The following is an 18,413-nucleotide window of genomic DNA, read 5'->3' as shown; positions in this document are numbered from 1 at the left end:
TTAAGAAGCGAAGCTAATATTTTAAAACGATCACTTTGCAGGCAAATTCACACATCTGCTTTCTTTTAAAGAGAAGTAGGAGTCAGAGGGGAAAGGAGGAGGAGGAGGAGGGGGAGGAGGAGGAGGAGGAGGGGGAGGAGGAGGAGGAGGAGGAGGGGGAGGAGGAGGAGGACCTAGGCTTCTTGTTCTTGCAAGACCACAAACAAACGGGGAGCTGGGGTCAACAGTGACTGCTGCTGTGGGCAGAGTGGGTGGCACCACTGGGTCACAGGAATCACCTGGATTGTGTCACTTATCTTCTCTCCTGACCTGTGGCCTGGCTTTAGGTCACAGCCAAGGAAAATGCCCTACTCTAGTGGAGAACCTTTACGACTAAGAAATGAGGCCAGAAAGATGCAGAACAGCTGTGTGTATTCATGTAGTAGCATGCCAGAGTTGGCAAAGTTCCTGTTGGGTTTTCTTCCCATCTCTCTTACCAGAAGACTTAGATTGGGAACCTGGAGATGAATAGATATGTGCCCAAGACACCCTCATGATGCCTTATGAGTTGGTGGCACCAGAGATCGAACCCCAGATCTCGTCACCCACAACCAGGATTCTTTCTGGCTATGAAGTGTCTCTTCCCTACCCCCACTTCCTTTTGTATATCTCATTTGCTGCCATCAGCTCCCTTGCAGACCCGGGGAGAAATTGTGATGAGGAGGACTGGGAAATAAAGGGGAGGGGAGAGGCCAGGGCTGCTCAGGATAAAGGCTGAATGCAGGGGCGTTCAAAAGCCACTGGGCACTGAGCGAATTAAGCCATGCCTGTCTCCGTTGCCCGGGTACTCTTTATGCATCACATAATACTATTGTTCAGCCAGAACCCGGGGCCAGAATCGTCAGTCTTTGCAGGTAGCAGCCGGAGCCAGCTAGGCAGCACGAGACGGAGAGGGAGAGGATGGAATATTTCAGCTTGAAAACAGCACAGCTGTACAATAGAGCCAGGCTGGTTTGTCTCTGGGCCCCGCTGTCCCTTCTCCCACCTCAAAGCAGCAGCATGAATCAGTTCACTGCGGCAATGGTCCAGGCGATGTGACTTGCATTCCTATCAGCTACCTGATTGCGGTCCCTGGATGTGTGAGGCACAGGATGTGCCTGGCATATCAAACCCCCATCCTGGCGCTGCAGCTCCAGGTAGAACAGGGCATCCTTCAAGGCCAGCATTGGCCTTTATCTTGTCTGAGTCTCTGGGACAGTCCAAAAATCCTGGGACCGCTTTTGATGGGGCCCTAGTCTGTCTCAAAGATGCCCTGACAAGCCCCTCCGTTTCCCTGCAGACAAAGACTTGAAAGGGGATAAATTGCACACGGTCTAGAGGCTGCTGTTACTAATATATTATTCTGACACACAATGAACTGCAAAATTTCCTTGAAAGGAAGATCCTGGGCCTTTGGAGGATCTGCATGGCTCCAGCAGAGTTCAGTCCTGTGCAAACCTTGCCCTACCTGAAGATCTAGGGATACTGGGTTCCCCACTATGATGCCAAGGTGCTTGGTGCTTGTGGATGCCACCTACTGAGAGGATACATCTACCTAGACAGGGTTCAGCTCAGGGCCAGTAGGACCACGGCATGTTTGTGTGGGGGTTGGGGGTGGGTTTCACAAAACCTCCCAGCAGAGCACTCGGAACAACAATCCTTCAAAAAATGGTGGCGCTTATCCTCTGCTGACAAAAGACTGACGGAGCTCTCCCCGGAGGTGGGATGAAGCACACATTGCCTTTTATCTCCCCTTCGCTTTGAGAGGGGAGCCGGCTGGTGCAGAGCGTGGTGGGGAGCCATAGAGAAGGCACTCTGCAATGAAAAGCGTAATCTCTCGTTCCCCAAACCAGGAGGGGAGGCGGCTTTCATCCCCCGTGCTACAAGGCTCTCCATCCTGGAGGCATCTGAATGGGAGTGGGGGCTTGGAAGGATGCTACACAATGCAGCACTATATTGCCTCTCCCCAGGAGCCCAGCGCAGGCCAGGGGTACACAGCATCTAACTTTGAAACCCAGCCTCCAATCAGTGATTTAAATAAGAAATATAATCTCATTGAACACCAAGAGCTGTCGCTGTCGCTCGGAGACGCTTCCATTTACAAGGCACTTGAAGAAAGTCCCCAAGCCTCCAGTTTATCAGAACAGCCAGCTTTGGACTATTTCCCTGCCAGAGAGATGCTGGGGAGGATGGAGTGCTGGAATGGCTGTTGGGATCCAGGCTGCAGGCTGCACCAGGGAGGAGGTGCTCGCCTTCCCTAAGAAGGAGGAGGGTGAAACCTCAGGCTAAGAGATGCTCTGAGAAGTCACCGTGACTGTGGACTGGAGGGTCTCAACGTTTTGTCTATCACCCTTTGGGGGACATCATCCGGCATAACTGCTATAGTCTTCTATAGCCTTTTTTGTTTGTTTGTTTGTTTGTTTTTGAGGCCAAGTGACTAGAAAGACCAAGAGGACCAAGTTTTCCTAATGAGACAGGGTCTGCATGTGTGCTGGGTGTGCACTGGACTGGACTGAACCTCTTCTGTCTGGGTTCAGTGGTCTCCTTCAGGCCTTGTATTGTCTGCCTTGGGGGGAATTCTGGCTTACAGCTTTGCCTGGAGAGGGAGACACAAGTGCCTGTGATTATGGGTATGCCCTTGGGGATTAATGGAGTAAGCCAGGCGCTAATAGCCACAGTAGGAGTCCTGAGGAAAGTTCTCTTGCTATTTTCATCCATGTGCAGAGACTCCTTCACAGCCTCAGTTTCCCCATCTGCAAAAAGCTAGCTGGAATGAAGGACAGGTTACACCAGGCAGGCAGGCAGGCCCTGCCCCGTAAGGGATGTTCCTACCATAGAGAAGGTGTGGCTCTGTCTCCCTCCGGACCTGTTGCTCTAGCTCTGGCTGTCCTTTCTGGTCACCAGCTCTGTCTTATCTTGCTCCACCCTGTTCTGCTTAACCCTGTCATCACACATTGGCTTCAAAATCCAAGGTGTTGATGTCTAACTATCCTGTGATGGGTGGGAAATAGGGTGTCGGTGTGAGCTGGAATGCTGCCTGGAGGAGGTGTCTGAGGGATGGGAAAGCTGTGAAGAGGAGGGAGAGAGCTGAGGAACAAGTTGAGAAGAGTAGAGAGGAGGTTGGGAGGCATGCTGCAAGGCCGCCAGAGCAGGGTGCTGGGGGACAAGCATGCGAGTCTCCTTGGTGGCTTTGGGTCACCCAAGTGTCAATGATCTTTGGAGGCAAGGTTGAAGCAGGTACATCCTGGAACAACAAAGTCCCAGAGGCATGGTAAAGACCAACCTCTCTAGTCCAAAGAAGAGTGCAAGGCAGGTGGCAGGTACCCTGCTTCTTTCCCCGTCTCCTAGGTAACAATCAGGGAGCTCTTCCCATGCCAGGCCAGTCACTGTTCTCACTCTGGGCCTGTATTCCACACTAACCCGTACCACAAGCTTCTCCTTGTACCCATTCCACAGATGGAGAGGGTGAAATCAGCTGTGCTGTAAATGTGGCTGGAGTCTTCTACTCAGGGCAAGGCAGGGTGAGCACAGATGGAGGACTCTTGTGTTTTCTTTTGTCTTCATGCCTCAGGAGAGTGCGACCTCTCTCTCTCTCTCTCTCTCTTCTCACACCTTGAGCCTAAGTGGGCCTGTGTGCCTGTATCCTAGAGCATCAGGAGGTGGGAGGGGAAGGTCTCATCCCTGTGTCCCACTGTGCCACAAAGGAGAGGCTCATTTGGCTGACTGCCATCATACTTCTGTGAGCCACCCATCAAGGCCACCCCCTCTGCAGCCTGCTCACAGAGCAGTGCTCCAGCTACTGTGTCCTTCAGCTACAAGAACCGGAGGGAGCCACAGAGAACAATACTTAGCTGTGTCCACAGTGGTGATAGCTGCACACTTTATGACTTGGTCTCGCCGAACCTCCTTAACGGCCCATAGTCAGCTATCTTTGCCATTGGTAGACATGGAACCTGACACCCAAGGACGTGTATCCACTCACTCACAGTTTACAGGTACTTTGAAGGTGCTACCGCGGCAGTGAACCCAGCCTTCTTCCAGCCTTTCCTTGTTCAGGCTGTGGGAGGACGGGGCAGGTACTTGGCAGTGAGCAGGGGCTTGCAGCGTTAGAGTACATCTGTGGCCTTTGCTCAGAGGAGGACAAGCCTGGCCAAAGCTATCTGGGGACCTCAGCACAAGGTGAGCAGCCGGACAGCTGTCCCCAGAGGGCAGGACTCGGAGCCTCCCACCATGAGCCAGTCCAACCAGCTGGGGACACTGTCCCCTCTCACCCCACCCACACTATCCACGGCTGCTTCTCCACTTCATCCCGTGAGTGGTTCTTGAATCTGGAATCCAAGCCTTCTCCCCATGTTCCTGTCCTTCTTCTGGGAGACCTGTCTTCTACTTGTGTCTGGCCTCATCCTACAGGCTTCTGCTCTCCAGGGACCAGAGATCTTACCAGAGAAGTCCAAGTCTGCTGCTGGCCTCTCTGCGGCGATCATGGCCACATCTCCCTTAGGGCAGAGTTGATACTCCTCTGGACCCCCCTTCTCACACCACAATCTTACCTCACTGAGAAGCAATGCCATCCTGGTCTTGTTACCTGGTAATTGCTGGCACCTTGTGCAGATTCAGCCTATGTAGGTCTCCTTTGGGTGCCGCAGCCTATATAGCTTGCTCCTGGCAACTGGACTGGGTTGATGAGGAAACGAAGAAAGGACAGACACACAGACACATGTACAGAAAGGAGCCATGCTTGCTCTGATAGACCAGCACCGACTGTGCAACAACCTGGAACCTCAGCATGTTTATTCCACACAGCAGGAGAAGCAGGGGTTAGCTAGTCTTGGTGGGTCTTAGTAGGGGAGCGGTCTCAGGTTGTAGTCATCTGAGAGGAGGAAGCTTGATCATAAATACTCTCACTTGGGCCAGAGGAAGGCTCTGTCATCGTCTGAACCTCAGGCAGAGGAAGGCTTTGCCATTCCCATTGGTCTGAAGCCCTGGGGTTCCTTGACAGGGCAGTACTCAAGTCAACAATACATACTCACTCAGGATTCCACCTATTATCTACAGCTTGGATCACACACACACACACACACACACACACACACACACACACACACACACACACCATACATGAACATATGCAGTGTGTGTGTGTGTGTGTGTTTGTGTGTGCACACGCATGGAGGCCTGAACATCTGGGCTTAAACTAGACCCCAATACTTATAAGCCATGTATCCTCCATCATTAGGTTCAGCCTCCTGGCCTGAGCTTGCTCACATACAATACAGGCTGATAGTAATCCTTTTATGGTGACCTTGTGGGAGGGGCTTGGAGGTGATGTCGATGAAACTGGTACAGCACCTGGCCCTGGCTAGGTACCAAGGGCCATATGGAGCTTGACTGGAAGCTTCTCTGAGGTCGGGAGGTGGGGGCTGGAACTGGATTCTTAATCACAGGGCTGTGATGTGAGGAACCACAGGGAAAGAATTCAGGATGATCTCCTGTGCTTGGAGCCACAGGCTGAAGCCAGGCATGCAGAGGCTAGCCTCTTGTCCTTCTTCATTCCCAAAGTCAGAGCTGACATTGGCATTTTACAGTGTGGGTTCACTGAGGCCCAGGCCAGGGTTGGACGGTGCGTGGGAGGCTGAAGTGAGGTGGAGGAAGCCCACCTCTTTGGTTGATGACCTGCTGTGGTGGGGCAGAAGCACTCACCTTTCTTGAGTCCACAAGCACCAGCTTTGGTGCGTCGAGTCACCTCCAGTTTCTGGTTGTGTGACTGTAAGTTTATCTCCCTTGGTCCCCATAGAGAGAGTGTGACCGTGTACAGGGAAGTCACCTGGTGCTCAGTGCTGGCTGCTAAATGGAGCCTCGGTGGGCTCTGGTAGATGCTGTGACTTCATTTCCAGGTGAAGATGTAAGGCTGGGGAGGACCCAGGTGGAGAACCCAGGGCTACCCCATTACCAGGGACAAGCGGCGAATGAGGCACTCAGGGCTTCGTGGGATGATGGGGAAGCTGCCCACCGGCAGGCCACATACAGCAGGCATCTTTTTCTCTTATGGCTCTCATGTTGCGTTTCTTAATTTAAAATGGGAAATTCTGTATTTGGAACCTCATCAATCATTTTTGTGAGCTGGGCTCCGCAGAAAGCACGGGGAAACATTTAGATTTGCGGCTTGAACTGTTGAAAATGGGAAACAATTTAAATAATATTAACATTTTAACAGCCTCCACTCAGGGCTCTGTGAAATTAACTATTATCTCTTGGAGTGTTTGTTAAATTCAGCAGTGGGTAAGTGGCGGGTCTTGTGGGTGGTATGCACGTTTGGGAGGTTGGGTGGGGACCCTGTAAGGTCTCTTGGGGCTAGTCTCACTGAGGCCTGCTGGCAGTACCAACATTCCCATGCTCTCAATAAGAAGGGCATCCCCCTGCAGTGGGAACCATGGATCCAGCTGGGCTGAGTGTTAAGGCTCAGTAGGGGTCATTCACATCAACTCTGCCCTCAAAAGACCCTAGTGACGGGGAAGGTGACCAGAAAAGTATACAGTGGTGCTGGACATGGGGTACACATGAAAAGGGAGTGCAGGGGCCTGGGAAGAGGGAATCGGGGGTACACCCTGGAGGAGGTGGCACCTGAAAGGATCCTTGGCATCAGACAGTCACAGAATGAGGGACAGCTCATCTCCAAGGTCTGGCTTTACTCTGGCCTCCAAGAACCGAGGGGAGGGGCCTGCAGATGATGCCATGTAGGGCATGAGAAGATGCTCAGGATTGCACTGTTTCCGTCGAGTCTGTCCAAGCCTGGAATGCAGATCTGTGACAGGCTTATCCTCACAGGTACGCAGGTGTAAGAATGCCCATGGCAGACACTTGCTAGGCAGCTTAGTGGCCCCCAGGCTGATGATAAGCTGGGACAAGACAAGACTCAGAATAAAGTTATTGCTGGAATGGCTTTTCCCAGGGCCTCAGTGGGAGAACTGGGCTCTGTGGATGGAGACTGCATGGTGATGGAGCTTTCTTACCCATTCTTTCTTTGTGTGTCAGTGGGCACAGTAGAGCAAGCCAGCCATGGGGTGGTGGCCTTCCCATCATTGGGATGCTGATGTTGAGTGACAGGTGTGTCAGGGCCCTGTGTGAAGGGACTCCTACATGGGATGTAACTCGGTCCTATTGTGGGCCAGACAGTCCCTCCTTGGGCAGTCGTGGCTATTCAGCGATGCTTTGAGACAAATGTGCACCTCCCCATGGCACATATTAAAACCCCCACCCACATTGCATCACATCTGTACCTGGTCCCTGAGGTCAAGTGAGGTCACAAGGATGGGGATTAGTGGTGCCCTTGCAAGGAGAGGAGAGAGCAGAACTGTCCAGAAAGGCTACGTGAGAACACAGCAAGAAGGCAAATGTCCACAAGCTGGAAGGTCTCCTTAAAATCTAACCCCCTGCCCCCACCCCCAGTCATCCTAATCGCAGGCAAATAGGCATGAGGGCAGGACCCCTGGGGGGAGGTGGTGACATGGGCAAGGGGCCGAGGAATGAGGGTCTGCTTAGGAAGTGGAAAGGGTGTAAAAGGAATGGTCTACACGAAGAGGTGTTAAGGAAGGGTGGGCTTGGGGGCACTGGACAGGATTCTGCATGTCAAGAGAACAGTGAAGGAAGGAATAGGAGGGGAGAAAGGCTGTGGGCACAAGTGGGGTCTGCTGGTGAGGCTCCACCCTTTTGCAGAGAAGGCTGTTTAGAGACTCCCACCTCCCAGCGGACTCTGTGAGTAGTGACTAGTAATTGCTGTGTGCGCTTAGGCAAGTCACTTAACCTCTCTATGCCTCGATTCTCTCATTTGTAAAATGGGCTGAGGGACCTTTACCCTGCCTATCTCTCCTTCTCCCCAATGCTTTGTGGGCTCAATGAGGCAGCTGCTTGGTCTGGTGAAAGCCGAGGAACCGGCAGGTGTTGACCGGGGAAGCACCCAGACTTCCATCAGAGAGGCAGAGTCAATTGGAGTCTTGAGGGCTGTTGGGGAATTGGCTGATCTTGGAAGCTTGTCACTGAGACCTGCCTTTTCTTTGCATTCCTTTTATGCCACTGTGGGCTCCATGAAAGAAGGGGAGAGAGTCTTTGATATGTCTAAATATTCTGTTCCCACCAGGGTGGAGGAATTCTGAGGCAGAGCTGTCATTAAAGTCTGAGCCTTTGTGGATCAGGAACTGTCCTCCTGTGTAAACAGCTCCCTGTGTGCCTTGTAGGTTTGGATAGAGTGCAGAAGCACCAAGCCTGTTTCAGCCAGCCCTGCTGGTCAACTGCGAGTGGTATACACCTGTGAGGCAGGAGGTCCGGCTTCCTCTCCCTATACTGTATCCCTTTGCTGGGCAATCGGTGGCTAGTCACTTGCTTTCTCTGAGCCAAGAAAGACAATATGGTTCCTACTAGTGATGAAGGCTTTTATGAGCAGGAAAAGTAAGATGCTGTGTGACCAAGACTTGATGTAACCAAGCGCAGGATGCTGACCCCAGAAGTGACAGTGCCAGGGACTCATCTGTCTAGAAGATGCGCTAGGGTTTGAGTAGATTTTTTGCCCCAGAACCATCTGGAATTTGAAAATCAGATTACCTGCACTACTCCAGGTCTAGAGTCAAGTTGTCGGCATAGGCCTGGGACCTTCTTTGGCAAACTCCCAGGGGATGGACATGTGGCTGGCTCAGTACTGGCCCACACTCCTGCATCTGTGGATCTGTGGAGTGGGATCCTGTCTGCCTTGTCCTTGGGCACAGTCAGGGTACATATCTGGTATGTACTATTTCTCTGTGGGTTTCTAGGCCAGAAGGAGTCTTTTGTCCATGAGCTGTGGAAATGGTGTGTGGTGATATATTGTGTATCCTAATAAAATTTGCCTGAAGATCAGAGGACAGAACAAGCCACCAGATTAAACATAGAAGCCAGGCAGTGATGGCACACACCTTTAATCCTAGCACTCGGGAGGCAGAGATCTGCTGGGATCTCTGTGAGTTCGAAGCCACCCTGGACTACATGAGATTGACTCAGTCTAGGAGAGAAACAGAAGCAGACTGTGGTGGCACACATCTTTAATCCCAGTACTGAGGAGCACACATGCCTTTAATCCCAGGAAGTGATGGCTGTGTGGAGAAGGTATATAAGGCTCAAGGAGACAAAAACTAAAGGCTTTTCGGCAGAAGCGTCCCTTTCAGCCAGAGGCTTTTTCAGCTGAAGCCTTTCAGGTAAGGACTCAGAGGATTTCAGTCAGAGGATTTGTGGAATTGGTGAGGTGAGACGTGGCAGTGGCTTGTTCCTTTGTCTCTCTGATCTTTCAGCATTTACCCCAATATCTGGTACTGATTATTATTATTATTATTATTATTATTATTATTATTATTATTATAAAACCATCTAGAATTCAAGCGACAGTGGTGGCCAAGCTCTGACTTGGGGACAGATATGTCTGGGGATCTGTCTTCCAGACCGGCCTCTCCTTGACTTCTTGCAGTATCACTGCCTCTCAGACCTCTTGGAGATGAACTGGGATGGCTGAGCTTTGGTCTTTGCACCTCTGGCCTCGTTGAACTTACTTGTGGGACTTGTCACATGCTGCACTTAACAGGGAGGCCTCAGAATATCATCTGACTCTGGCTGCAGTTTAAGGGGTCAAACATGGTCTTTGAAAGGCCAAGCTGGGAGGTAACTTTCATCAGACCCTACGTCCTATTGCATCAACGTTGGTTACCCAGGGCCTGGGCAGCGCTCAGAAGTCATAGCCTAATCAGGTATCCCAAAGAGAGCATGTGTTACAACATCACCAGAATCCTGGAAACAGCCACAGCCCGTCCTTGTCCTGGCTCCATCCATGCTGTATCTTCAGACCTGAGATAGTCAGAAAGTCACCCCTTGCTGAGTGGGGCACATCACAGTCCCAGGTCCCTGCCCCTCTTGCCGCCATACCAAGGGAGTCCAAGGGTAGGTGTTGCCATGGTCGTGGCCTTGCTGCCTATTAGAATCCCCTAGGGAACCTTAAAACACACCCCTATGTGCTGGCCACACCCTGAACAATCACGTGAGTGGCTTAGAGTGGTCCCAGGTATTCATGGGTATTTTTTTTCCAGCTTCCCAGTGATTTTGCTGTGCAGCTCTAGGGAGAAGAAGAAAGGTTCCTTCAGAGCAGCCGTTCTGACTCTGAAGGAATATGTGGTAATGCCTGGGGATGCTACCAACTGTTACACTCAAGGACGTGCTGCTGACACCTGGCCTGGAGAGGTCAGGGTGCCCATCACTGTGCTCTTTATTCCATGCAGGGTGAGCTACACCCATAGGAGGGTCCTATCCAAATGCCCATGGTGTGCGAGATTGAGATTCTGGATGAAGGGTGTGTAGGTGGGGATGGGGGCGGTCTCCGCTGGCATCACCTTGTCTTCTCTGAATGAATCCCATTCCCAGAGCACTGATGGTTCGCCTTGCTGTGAGCTGCTCTGTGCATGGAGGCCACTCGGGTTTCTTGCCATGTCCAAAGGCAGTTCAGAAGGCACATTAATCTTACGTATTTGCATATGATAAAGGCAAATTGCTCCAGAGTGACTGGGGTGTGGGCGTGAGGATTGAAGGTTAAAGTAGGGGTAAGAGTGGGGGTTAAGGTGGGGGTGGGTGGAGGTGAGGATGAGGGTAAGGATGGGGTGAAGGTGGGACGTAGGACACAGCAACCTTTAGACAGGATGGCTATGCTTCAGGTGTGTATCCTGAACATCCACAGTAAAATCTCACTGCTTTCTGCAGAGATGCCTGTTGGTGGAAGCCAGGGATGGGAGGACTGTCCACATGCCAGGGGCCCAGGCTCCTTCCAGCTTGTTGCTCTTCTCTATCCACACACTGCCACTGTGGGCTGTGATGAATGTTGGGGTCTGAGACACAGAGTCAGCCTGGAAAAAGTTCTCTCATGTCTCCTTTTCTAAAAAATTTTTTTGTAAAGCTTAGACTTTTATAAGTATACATGGGTTTCAGTATAGCATTTTTAGGCATGTATACAATGTATTTTTTTTATCATGTTCATCTCTTAGTCCTCATCCACTCCTGTCATTTGCTTCCTCTTCCAAAGTAGTCCCTCTCCTTCCTTCCTTTCTTCCTCCAGATGACCCAATGAGTTCCATTAGGGTTATTTATAGGAACTTGGGTATCTTCCCAGTGACAACACTGCTAAGATGTGTACTTCCCTCACCAACCATTAGCTACTTATAAATCCTCAGATAGGGATGGGGCACTGTGAGCTCCTCCCCTCTCCATGACAAGATGTTGACAGACCCAATCCTGTACAGACATAGGTCAGGTCATCCTAGATGCTGTGAGTTCAAGAATGCCAACAGCCATGCCATGCCCTGAAGTCAGTATTCTACATGAGCCCAACCCTTCCTCTGGCTCTTACATTCTTCCCACCTCTTTTCTCATAGTGTCCCATGAGTCTCAGAAGGGTTGACATATATGTCCCACTTATGGATGAACATCGACTCTTCCTTTTGCTCCTATGATATCCTGTAATGAATACAGTGCAGGTCTTATGTTGGCTTACTTTGCAGGTGAGGAAAATGAGGACTAGGATTTTGCATCTATGTCTGGAGTTATGGAATTCATGCCTTGTGATCCTGTTATAGAATTCATGCCTTGTGATCCTCTCAGTCATAATCTATCTCTAGAGAAGTCATGAGTGGCTATCCACTTTCTCACGTGAGCTACTTTTACCCCAGTTCTGGCTTGCATATTGAAGTCTTTAAGGCAAGTGTTTGCCCTCCAAGTTTAGGCTACATCAGGGCCATATAGTCTAAGACAGGGCTCCCAATTGCTGAACTAGTGGCATCAGCATCCTTTTGGGAAACCAGAAATGCAGATCTGGCCTGAAGTCCTCTCAGACCCATGAATCAGAAGTTCTGAGAGTGTGCCTTAATCTGTCTCTCTGTATAAATATACATACACATATATACAAACATATGCACACACACATATACATACACACATGCATACATACATACTATATATGTATGTGTGTTGGTTATTATTACTACCACTAATTTTTTAGTTTTTTTTTCTTGAAGTAAGTTTTATTATCAACCCCTTGAATTCTTCTGCCTCAGCTTTCTGTGAGCTGGGAGAAGTGCACCACCAACTGCCTGGTATAGTGTCTGTGCTTTAACCGGTCTCCAGGGGGTTCTGAGGCCTGCTCTCTGGAGTTTGGTCTGTGATCTGTAGACATCTTTGTACACCCCAGGCCAGATAGGTGGTGTGAACCACAGAAGCTGCAGTGGGTCTGATCCAAGAAGGAGCAGGAATCCCAAGATGTGATACTGGCTTTGGCAGCAGTGGAACAAAGCGACTCCAAATCCTTAGCTGCAAGGACAAAGACTAGGAGTTCCAGGTGTGAGAGGAACAGGATGTTCCAGACAGCTCTGTCCCTTCAGGAGCCTTGTCTCCGGCAAAGAAGACATTTGATGCTGTGAACAGGATCTCTCTGCATCATAGTCTTCTCCCTTGTCTCACAGGACATGTTCTTGTCTATGTGGTTGACACTGGGTAAAACATACCAGGATGTTCTTAATGCTCCAGAAGTGTCAGATTGGGAGTAGTAGACTTCCCTGCTCCCCACGTTCTAGAACTTGGTCATACACAAAGCAGGCCAGGGAATGGATACAGCCGGACAGCCTGAGCCCTGCTATCTTTTTGCCTATGATGCCTTTACCATTCCAGCTCCTGATTTTCTCTGATCCATCCAAAGGGTTGTGTTCTTCCTATCTCAGCCTTTGCAGATGTTCCTTCTGCCTGAACGCTGCGTTCTCTCTTGTCTTCACACTACTCCTAGCTCAAGCAGCTATCAGGGCTCTCCCTGCTATTCTGCCTCTGCCACCAGCATGTTTCTCTGTCATTGATCCAACCTGCATTTGCATCTTTGATGACTAAGCAGTTCTTCAGCCTGTCCATACCTCTAGATCTAAACTCAGACCAGCAGCATCAACGTTAGCATCAGCTTCAGCATCAGCATTAGCAAGCTTCAGACTCAGCATCAGCATCAGCATCAGCAAGCTTCAGCCTCAGCTTCAGTGTCAACACCAGTGTCAGCGAGGACCTTGTTTGAAGTACAATTACCTAGCTCCAGTCCAGGTCCACTGAAACAGAGAACGTGCAGTGGGGCCCATCAATGGGAGCTTTAAAAGCCCTCCAAATGGCTTTCATACATTGTAGAATCAAGTTATTTGAGGTAGCACAGGCCAGTGCTCCCAGCCACCTAGGAAACAGAGGCAGGAAGTTTGCAAGTTCAAGGCATGTGTGGGCCACCGAGTGAAACTCTGTCCCAAACAAGAAGTAAAGAGCAAGCTGGGAATGTGGCTTAATGATAGAATCCTGGCTTCACATGTCCAAGGTTCGAGGTTTGATACCCAGTACCACACACACGTTCTACCTGAGGGTAGAATCTGTGTGTCTTTGGTCTCTTGGGCTTGTGGATACCAAAGAGAATCCATCTGAGGCTCAGTTGCATCCCCTTGCAGCCACGTGGAGAGAATGAACAGGGGAAGGTGGTGAATGAGGGATAGATGTGAGCTGAGGAGTTGTGCAGGGATGTGGTGAGAAAGCCCAGGGAGTCAGAATCTACACCAGAGAACTCACTTCAGAATATCAGTTGTAAGCTAGCAAATGTAGGGTATGCAGAGTGGAGGAAAGAGCCAGTGCCTCAACAGATGACCTCAATCCAGTCATCTCTACTGTGGTGAGAGACAATGAATGCTTCATAGCCCCTCTGGACTAGTGGATCAGTGACTGGTCGGTGGCCGGGCACTGTGGCAGGCCTCACGTGATTTCATCTTCACGGCAGCCCTTTGATATAGAATCTAGATTATACTTGATTGACAGATGAGAAAGCTGTCATGGGACTCTTCAGGCATACTTACATGGTGACCTCAAAGCAGCAGCTGACTGGACTGGGTAGAGGCAAGGGGACATGGATGGTCCTGCTACGTCAGACACTTGGCAGTTTCTTGTTCTGGCATAGCCTCCCCTCCCCCCCTTACCGGCACAGTCAGCCAGGACTACAAGAAGAGCCACTCACTGCATGGGCTTTGGTTGTATGTCCTCTTTGATTTGACAAGCCATGCAGGGTGTTGCCTGCTCAGTGACATAGGACAACATCTGTGTGGTAAATGGGAAGTGACCCAGCCTGGTACCTCTGGCTTATTGCATATTGCTGTACACAGGCCTCCTGGTTCTGGTGTATGTATGCTTGCCTGATAGAGTTGTTAATCTGTGTTCTGCTGCTATAACTGAATGTACATATGGGATACTTTATAAAGAAAAGATGTGTATCTGTTGTTGTTCTAAGGTAAAGAGTTGTGTTTGATGGTGGCCTTCTTGCTAGTGGGAGCTCTGCAGAATTCCAAGATGCCTCAGAGAACCACATGCGACAAGACAGAGTAAGCTTGCTGACCTGGGCGTCTTTTCCTACCAAAGTACAATACCATCATGGAGGCCACACCCTCATAAACTCATCCAACCCCAAACACCAGCATGTTTCCAACACATGAACCTTCAGAGAACACACCTGAATCATAGCAGCAATGTAGAATGACAAGCAAGACTCTTGCCTTCATATGGAAGGAATCCACTGATCATTCATTCATTCATTCTTACAACCCCCAGTGGGCTCACTAGCCTGTAGTAAGAAATGATTGTGTGTCACCATCTTTGTCCCTGGGTCATGTTTATCTACATCCACATCCACATGACACTGGCAGACAGGTAGCACAGAGCAGGGCATGCCTCTTCCTGAACATGAGGTGGGGCTCTAGGGAAGCTTCCAGGGGAGCTAGCCTTGGATCAGCACTTCAGAGAATTCTTCCCCACTCTCATGTGTTCTTATACTCACCATGCATGCCTCCAACGCTCCTGCACATATCCACACACATGCACAGCATCACCCAAGACCCTGGTCCGGGTCTTTGATGCTCACCTGTGCAGTGTGGTTCCTAGGTCTCGTTAGAAGCTATCAAGGCACTGGGTGGTGGTCTTTAATCCCAGCACTCGGGAGGCAGAGTTGGGGCTAGTCTGGTCTACAGAGCGAGATCCAGGATAGGCTCCAAAGCTACACAGAGGAACCCTGTCTTGGAAAAGAAAAAAAAAAGAAGCTATCAAGGAAAATTGGGTCAGCCTCCACCTCCAGCTGTACAGTGCTCAGCTCACTGAGTCTAAAAAGATTTGATATGTCTAGCAATAATTTAAAAGCCAGAAGTCTGAACATTCAAAGTCCAGATTGTTCCCTTCTTTAGACAAATTGAAAGTCCTATAAGCCATGGCTGGAGCTCCTGTCTTGAGGGTGCTGAGTGGAGGCCATGCACTCAGGAGAACACCCCTGAGTCTGCTGTGTCTCTTACCTGCAGGGACAGTTAGAATCTCCCTGAGCCCAGGAGACTCTTGACTTTATCACCTTTGAGTTTTTCTGGCCGGGTCCTGTGGAGGGGTCCAGGAATACAAACAACAACAACAACAACAACAACAACAACAACAACAACAACAAAGCCCTTGCTTCTGCTGAGTGGAGCATATTAGAATGGAAAGAAGAGCAGCAGTTACAAGAGGAATTGATCACTTACAAGGTGTTGGGGTTTATTATAAAGTTACTAGTGACCCCTTTGTCCAATTGAGACACGTCTGTATGATGCGACAAAAGAATTCTCCACCCAAAATATGGCAGCTTCAACCTCTCACTGACCTCCCCTTGGTGCAGGGGGGTCAGGCCTAGTCCAGATCCCAATACTCAACAAGGAGTGAGTGTAACTGGCCTTTTATAGAAGATGTCCTGACAGGATGGCCTGGGGGCCACCTAGCTTGACACCTCTTCTATATGTTCATTCATTTGTTCATTTGTTCCTTTGTCCATCCATTTATCCATCCATCCATCCATCCATCCATCCATCCATCCATCCATGCATCCATCCATTCATTTGGAGCAGGATTCTGGAGCAGACAAGATTTGCCTTGAAGTTTTGTAGTTGAGGATAGATTTGAGATTCTGATCCTCCTGCCTCTGCCTCCCAAGTTCTGAGATCACAGATGTGCACCGCCATATCCACATTATGCAAAGGTGGGTATTGTACCCAGGGTTTTGTGCATATTAAGTAAGCACTCTGCCAGCCGAGCTGCATCCTTGCCCTGCCCTGCCATCTCCTGATGCCATTGTGAAACAGAACCTTTGAGGCTGAGGCTCTGTCATCTCTTCAGATCAGACTGTAGATCCCAGATCTCCAGCCTCAGGGTAGCTGTGGCCACCTGGAGGAGTTCCCAGGATAATTCCTGCTCTGAATGTCCATCTAATGCCATGCTAGCGACAGTGATGCTTGTGGGGGAGAAAGAGGAGGGACATAGGAAAGCCCATGGGCACCAGGAATATGAAGGAAGAGAGTCCCAGCTCCAGATGTGTCCCAACTGGAGTGGAAGGTAGCATGCACTGTCTGTCATGGGATCCTGTGTCTCCTGTAGCAACCTTGAGGGGTATAGCTGGGTGCTTTCCAGCCTCCTAATGTGGGACCAAGGCAGGGTATGGGGCACCTAAAAGGGACCAAGGCTGGAGGTAGTGGTTTATCTGCAGCCTGCTTAAAACTTCTAGAGAGGGTGATATTTACCCTGAGATTTGGGGACATATCACAAGTATCTAGGTGCAGGAGGCATGGGGTAAGGTTCCTGCTTGCAGATTGTCATGTGCACAAAAGGAGGGACTTGTATTTCTTTTGGATATCCCTGAATCCAGTCATGGCACTTAATCAAACAGCCTTCTTCCCTTGAGTCTAAACTGGCAAGGTCTGACTGCCCAATTAGAGGCAAACAACAACTGTGTGTTGAGTACCACTTTGTGATTGGCAATATGCTACCCCCTGGGGACCGAGAGATGCATAAAACAGAGTCCCTGCTCCTGAGAGCTCACAGCCCAGGTAAGCAGATGGTGGTCCCACATACCAGAAGACTAATGAGAACAAGAGAAGACACATGCTGGTGAGTGCGAGGGGTGAGGCCTGATGGTGGCTGGGGGAAATCAGAGAGGGTTTCCTGTAGGAGGAACATTCTCGGGTTGGGATTTGGCTAGAGATTTGGCTAGAGAAGCTTTCTGAGCAAGGGGACCAGTGAGGCCTGGATAATTGCCTAAAACCAAGCTGGGGTTGGAAAATACCAGAGCCCTGAGTGGCATCTCCATGGGACTCCAGGCTAGCTAAGGCCAGAGGCTACCATCTAGCTTCTCCAGCCATGGCCAGGTAGCATGTGAGACCACATAACATGGTGTGCACCAGGCTAGATGTGGGATTCACAACACGTGAGCAAGTGTACCTGCATTTGTGTGTGTGTGTGTGTGTGTGTGTGTGTGTGTGTGTGCATCTGTATGTCTGTGTGTGCTTGTATGTGTTTGTGCCTTAGAGTATAGACATGTGTGTATCTGTGTTTATGTTGGAATGTGCATGAGTGTACAGGAATATGTGAGCATGTGTGGGTTTATAAATGTATGTGAGTGTGTCTTTGTGTATATGCCTGGGTGTGTGCTTATGTGTGTGCATGGTTGTGCATGCTTGTGATTGTGTGTGTCAGGCTGGCAGTGCTGACTGTAGATAGAGACTTGCAGCCTGTGGGTGTCCCATGAAGGTCACTTTTTTTCCTATAAAGCACAGAACCACAGGAGAGAATTTGTTCCAGGCTCTCTGTCCTGGGAACTCACTAATTCTTTCCCTTCCTGTGGCTCACAGAACGTGTAAAAGATCAAAGCCTGCTCATCCAACTGACTGTGGGGGTGGTGAATCCCAGGCCTGTGGGACACAGCAGTGACTAAGACAGTCACGTCTCTTCTAGGAAACTTCCTCCCTGGTCAAAGAGGACAGAAGGTAGTCCCCAAAGCAAAGCCAGACCAGGAATAAAATACAAAAGCAGTCAGCAACGACTTTATGGGAATAATTTCTAGAAGGCATAGGATGGGGTAAGTGCTAGTCAGGGAACACTGTGCCTAGGAGGTACACTAGAACTGTGTCTTGCTTGGTGCAAATTGGGACAGTTCAGAAGCGGCTCATTTCCAGCAGAACAAACTGATGTTCAAAGGCCCTGAAGCGGGGGTGGATTTTGCACTGTGGCTGGAGCTCAATGTGTGATGGAGAAGAGGAGGCTGAGCTGGGAGAGGTGAGGCCAGTGACACAGGACTGTGCTTGGTGAGGACCAGGTGTTTGGCACTTCCGTGTATGCTACAAGAGCTTTGGGACAGGCCAGGCACAGATCCTAATTCCAAAGCGTCAACAGATAAGGAAGCTCTCAGGTTGTATGTTACAAGCATGATGGAAGCCCCGAAAGGGAAGGATAGGAGTGTGGGTTGTGATGTGAGGGTCAGAGAGAGAGTGGCGGGGTTC

The 18,413-nt window shown here is 50.1% G+C and overlaps 1 protein-coding gene across 1 annotated transcript in view; it reads left to right on the top strand.

The window, feature by feature from the left end:
* The window catches only part of Rps24 (ribosomal protein S24), a 146,660-nt gene extending 131,293 nt beyond the window's left edge, over positions 1 to 15,367 (top strand). Inside the window, exon 5 of the mRNA XM_076544576.1 lies at positions 15,357 to 15,367. Coding sequence (XP_076400691.1) covers positions 15,357 to 15,359 — 3 coding nt within the window. The 3' untranslated portion in view covers positions 15,360 to 15,367. The remainder of the gene's footprint in view (positions 1 to 15,356) is intronic.
* The last annotated feature ends 3,046 nt before the right edge of the window (positions 15,368 to 18,413 follow it).

This window comes from Peromyscus maniculatus, chromosome 9 (genome assembly GCF_049852395.1).
Source record: "Peromyscus maniculatus bairdii isolate BWxNUB_F1_BW_parent chromosome 9, HU_Pman_BW_mat_3.1, whole genome shotgun sequence".
Taxonomy (NCBI): Eukaryota; Metazoa; Chordata; class Mammalia; order Rodentia; family Cricetidae; genus Peromyscus; species Peromyscus maniculatus.
The sequence above is the reverse complement of the archived record's forward strand: the minus strand, read 5'-3'. Positions and strand labels throughout refer to the sequence as shown.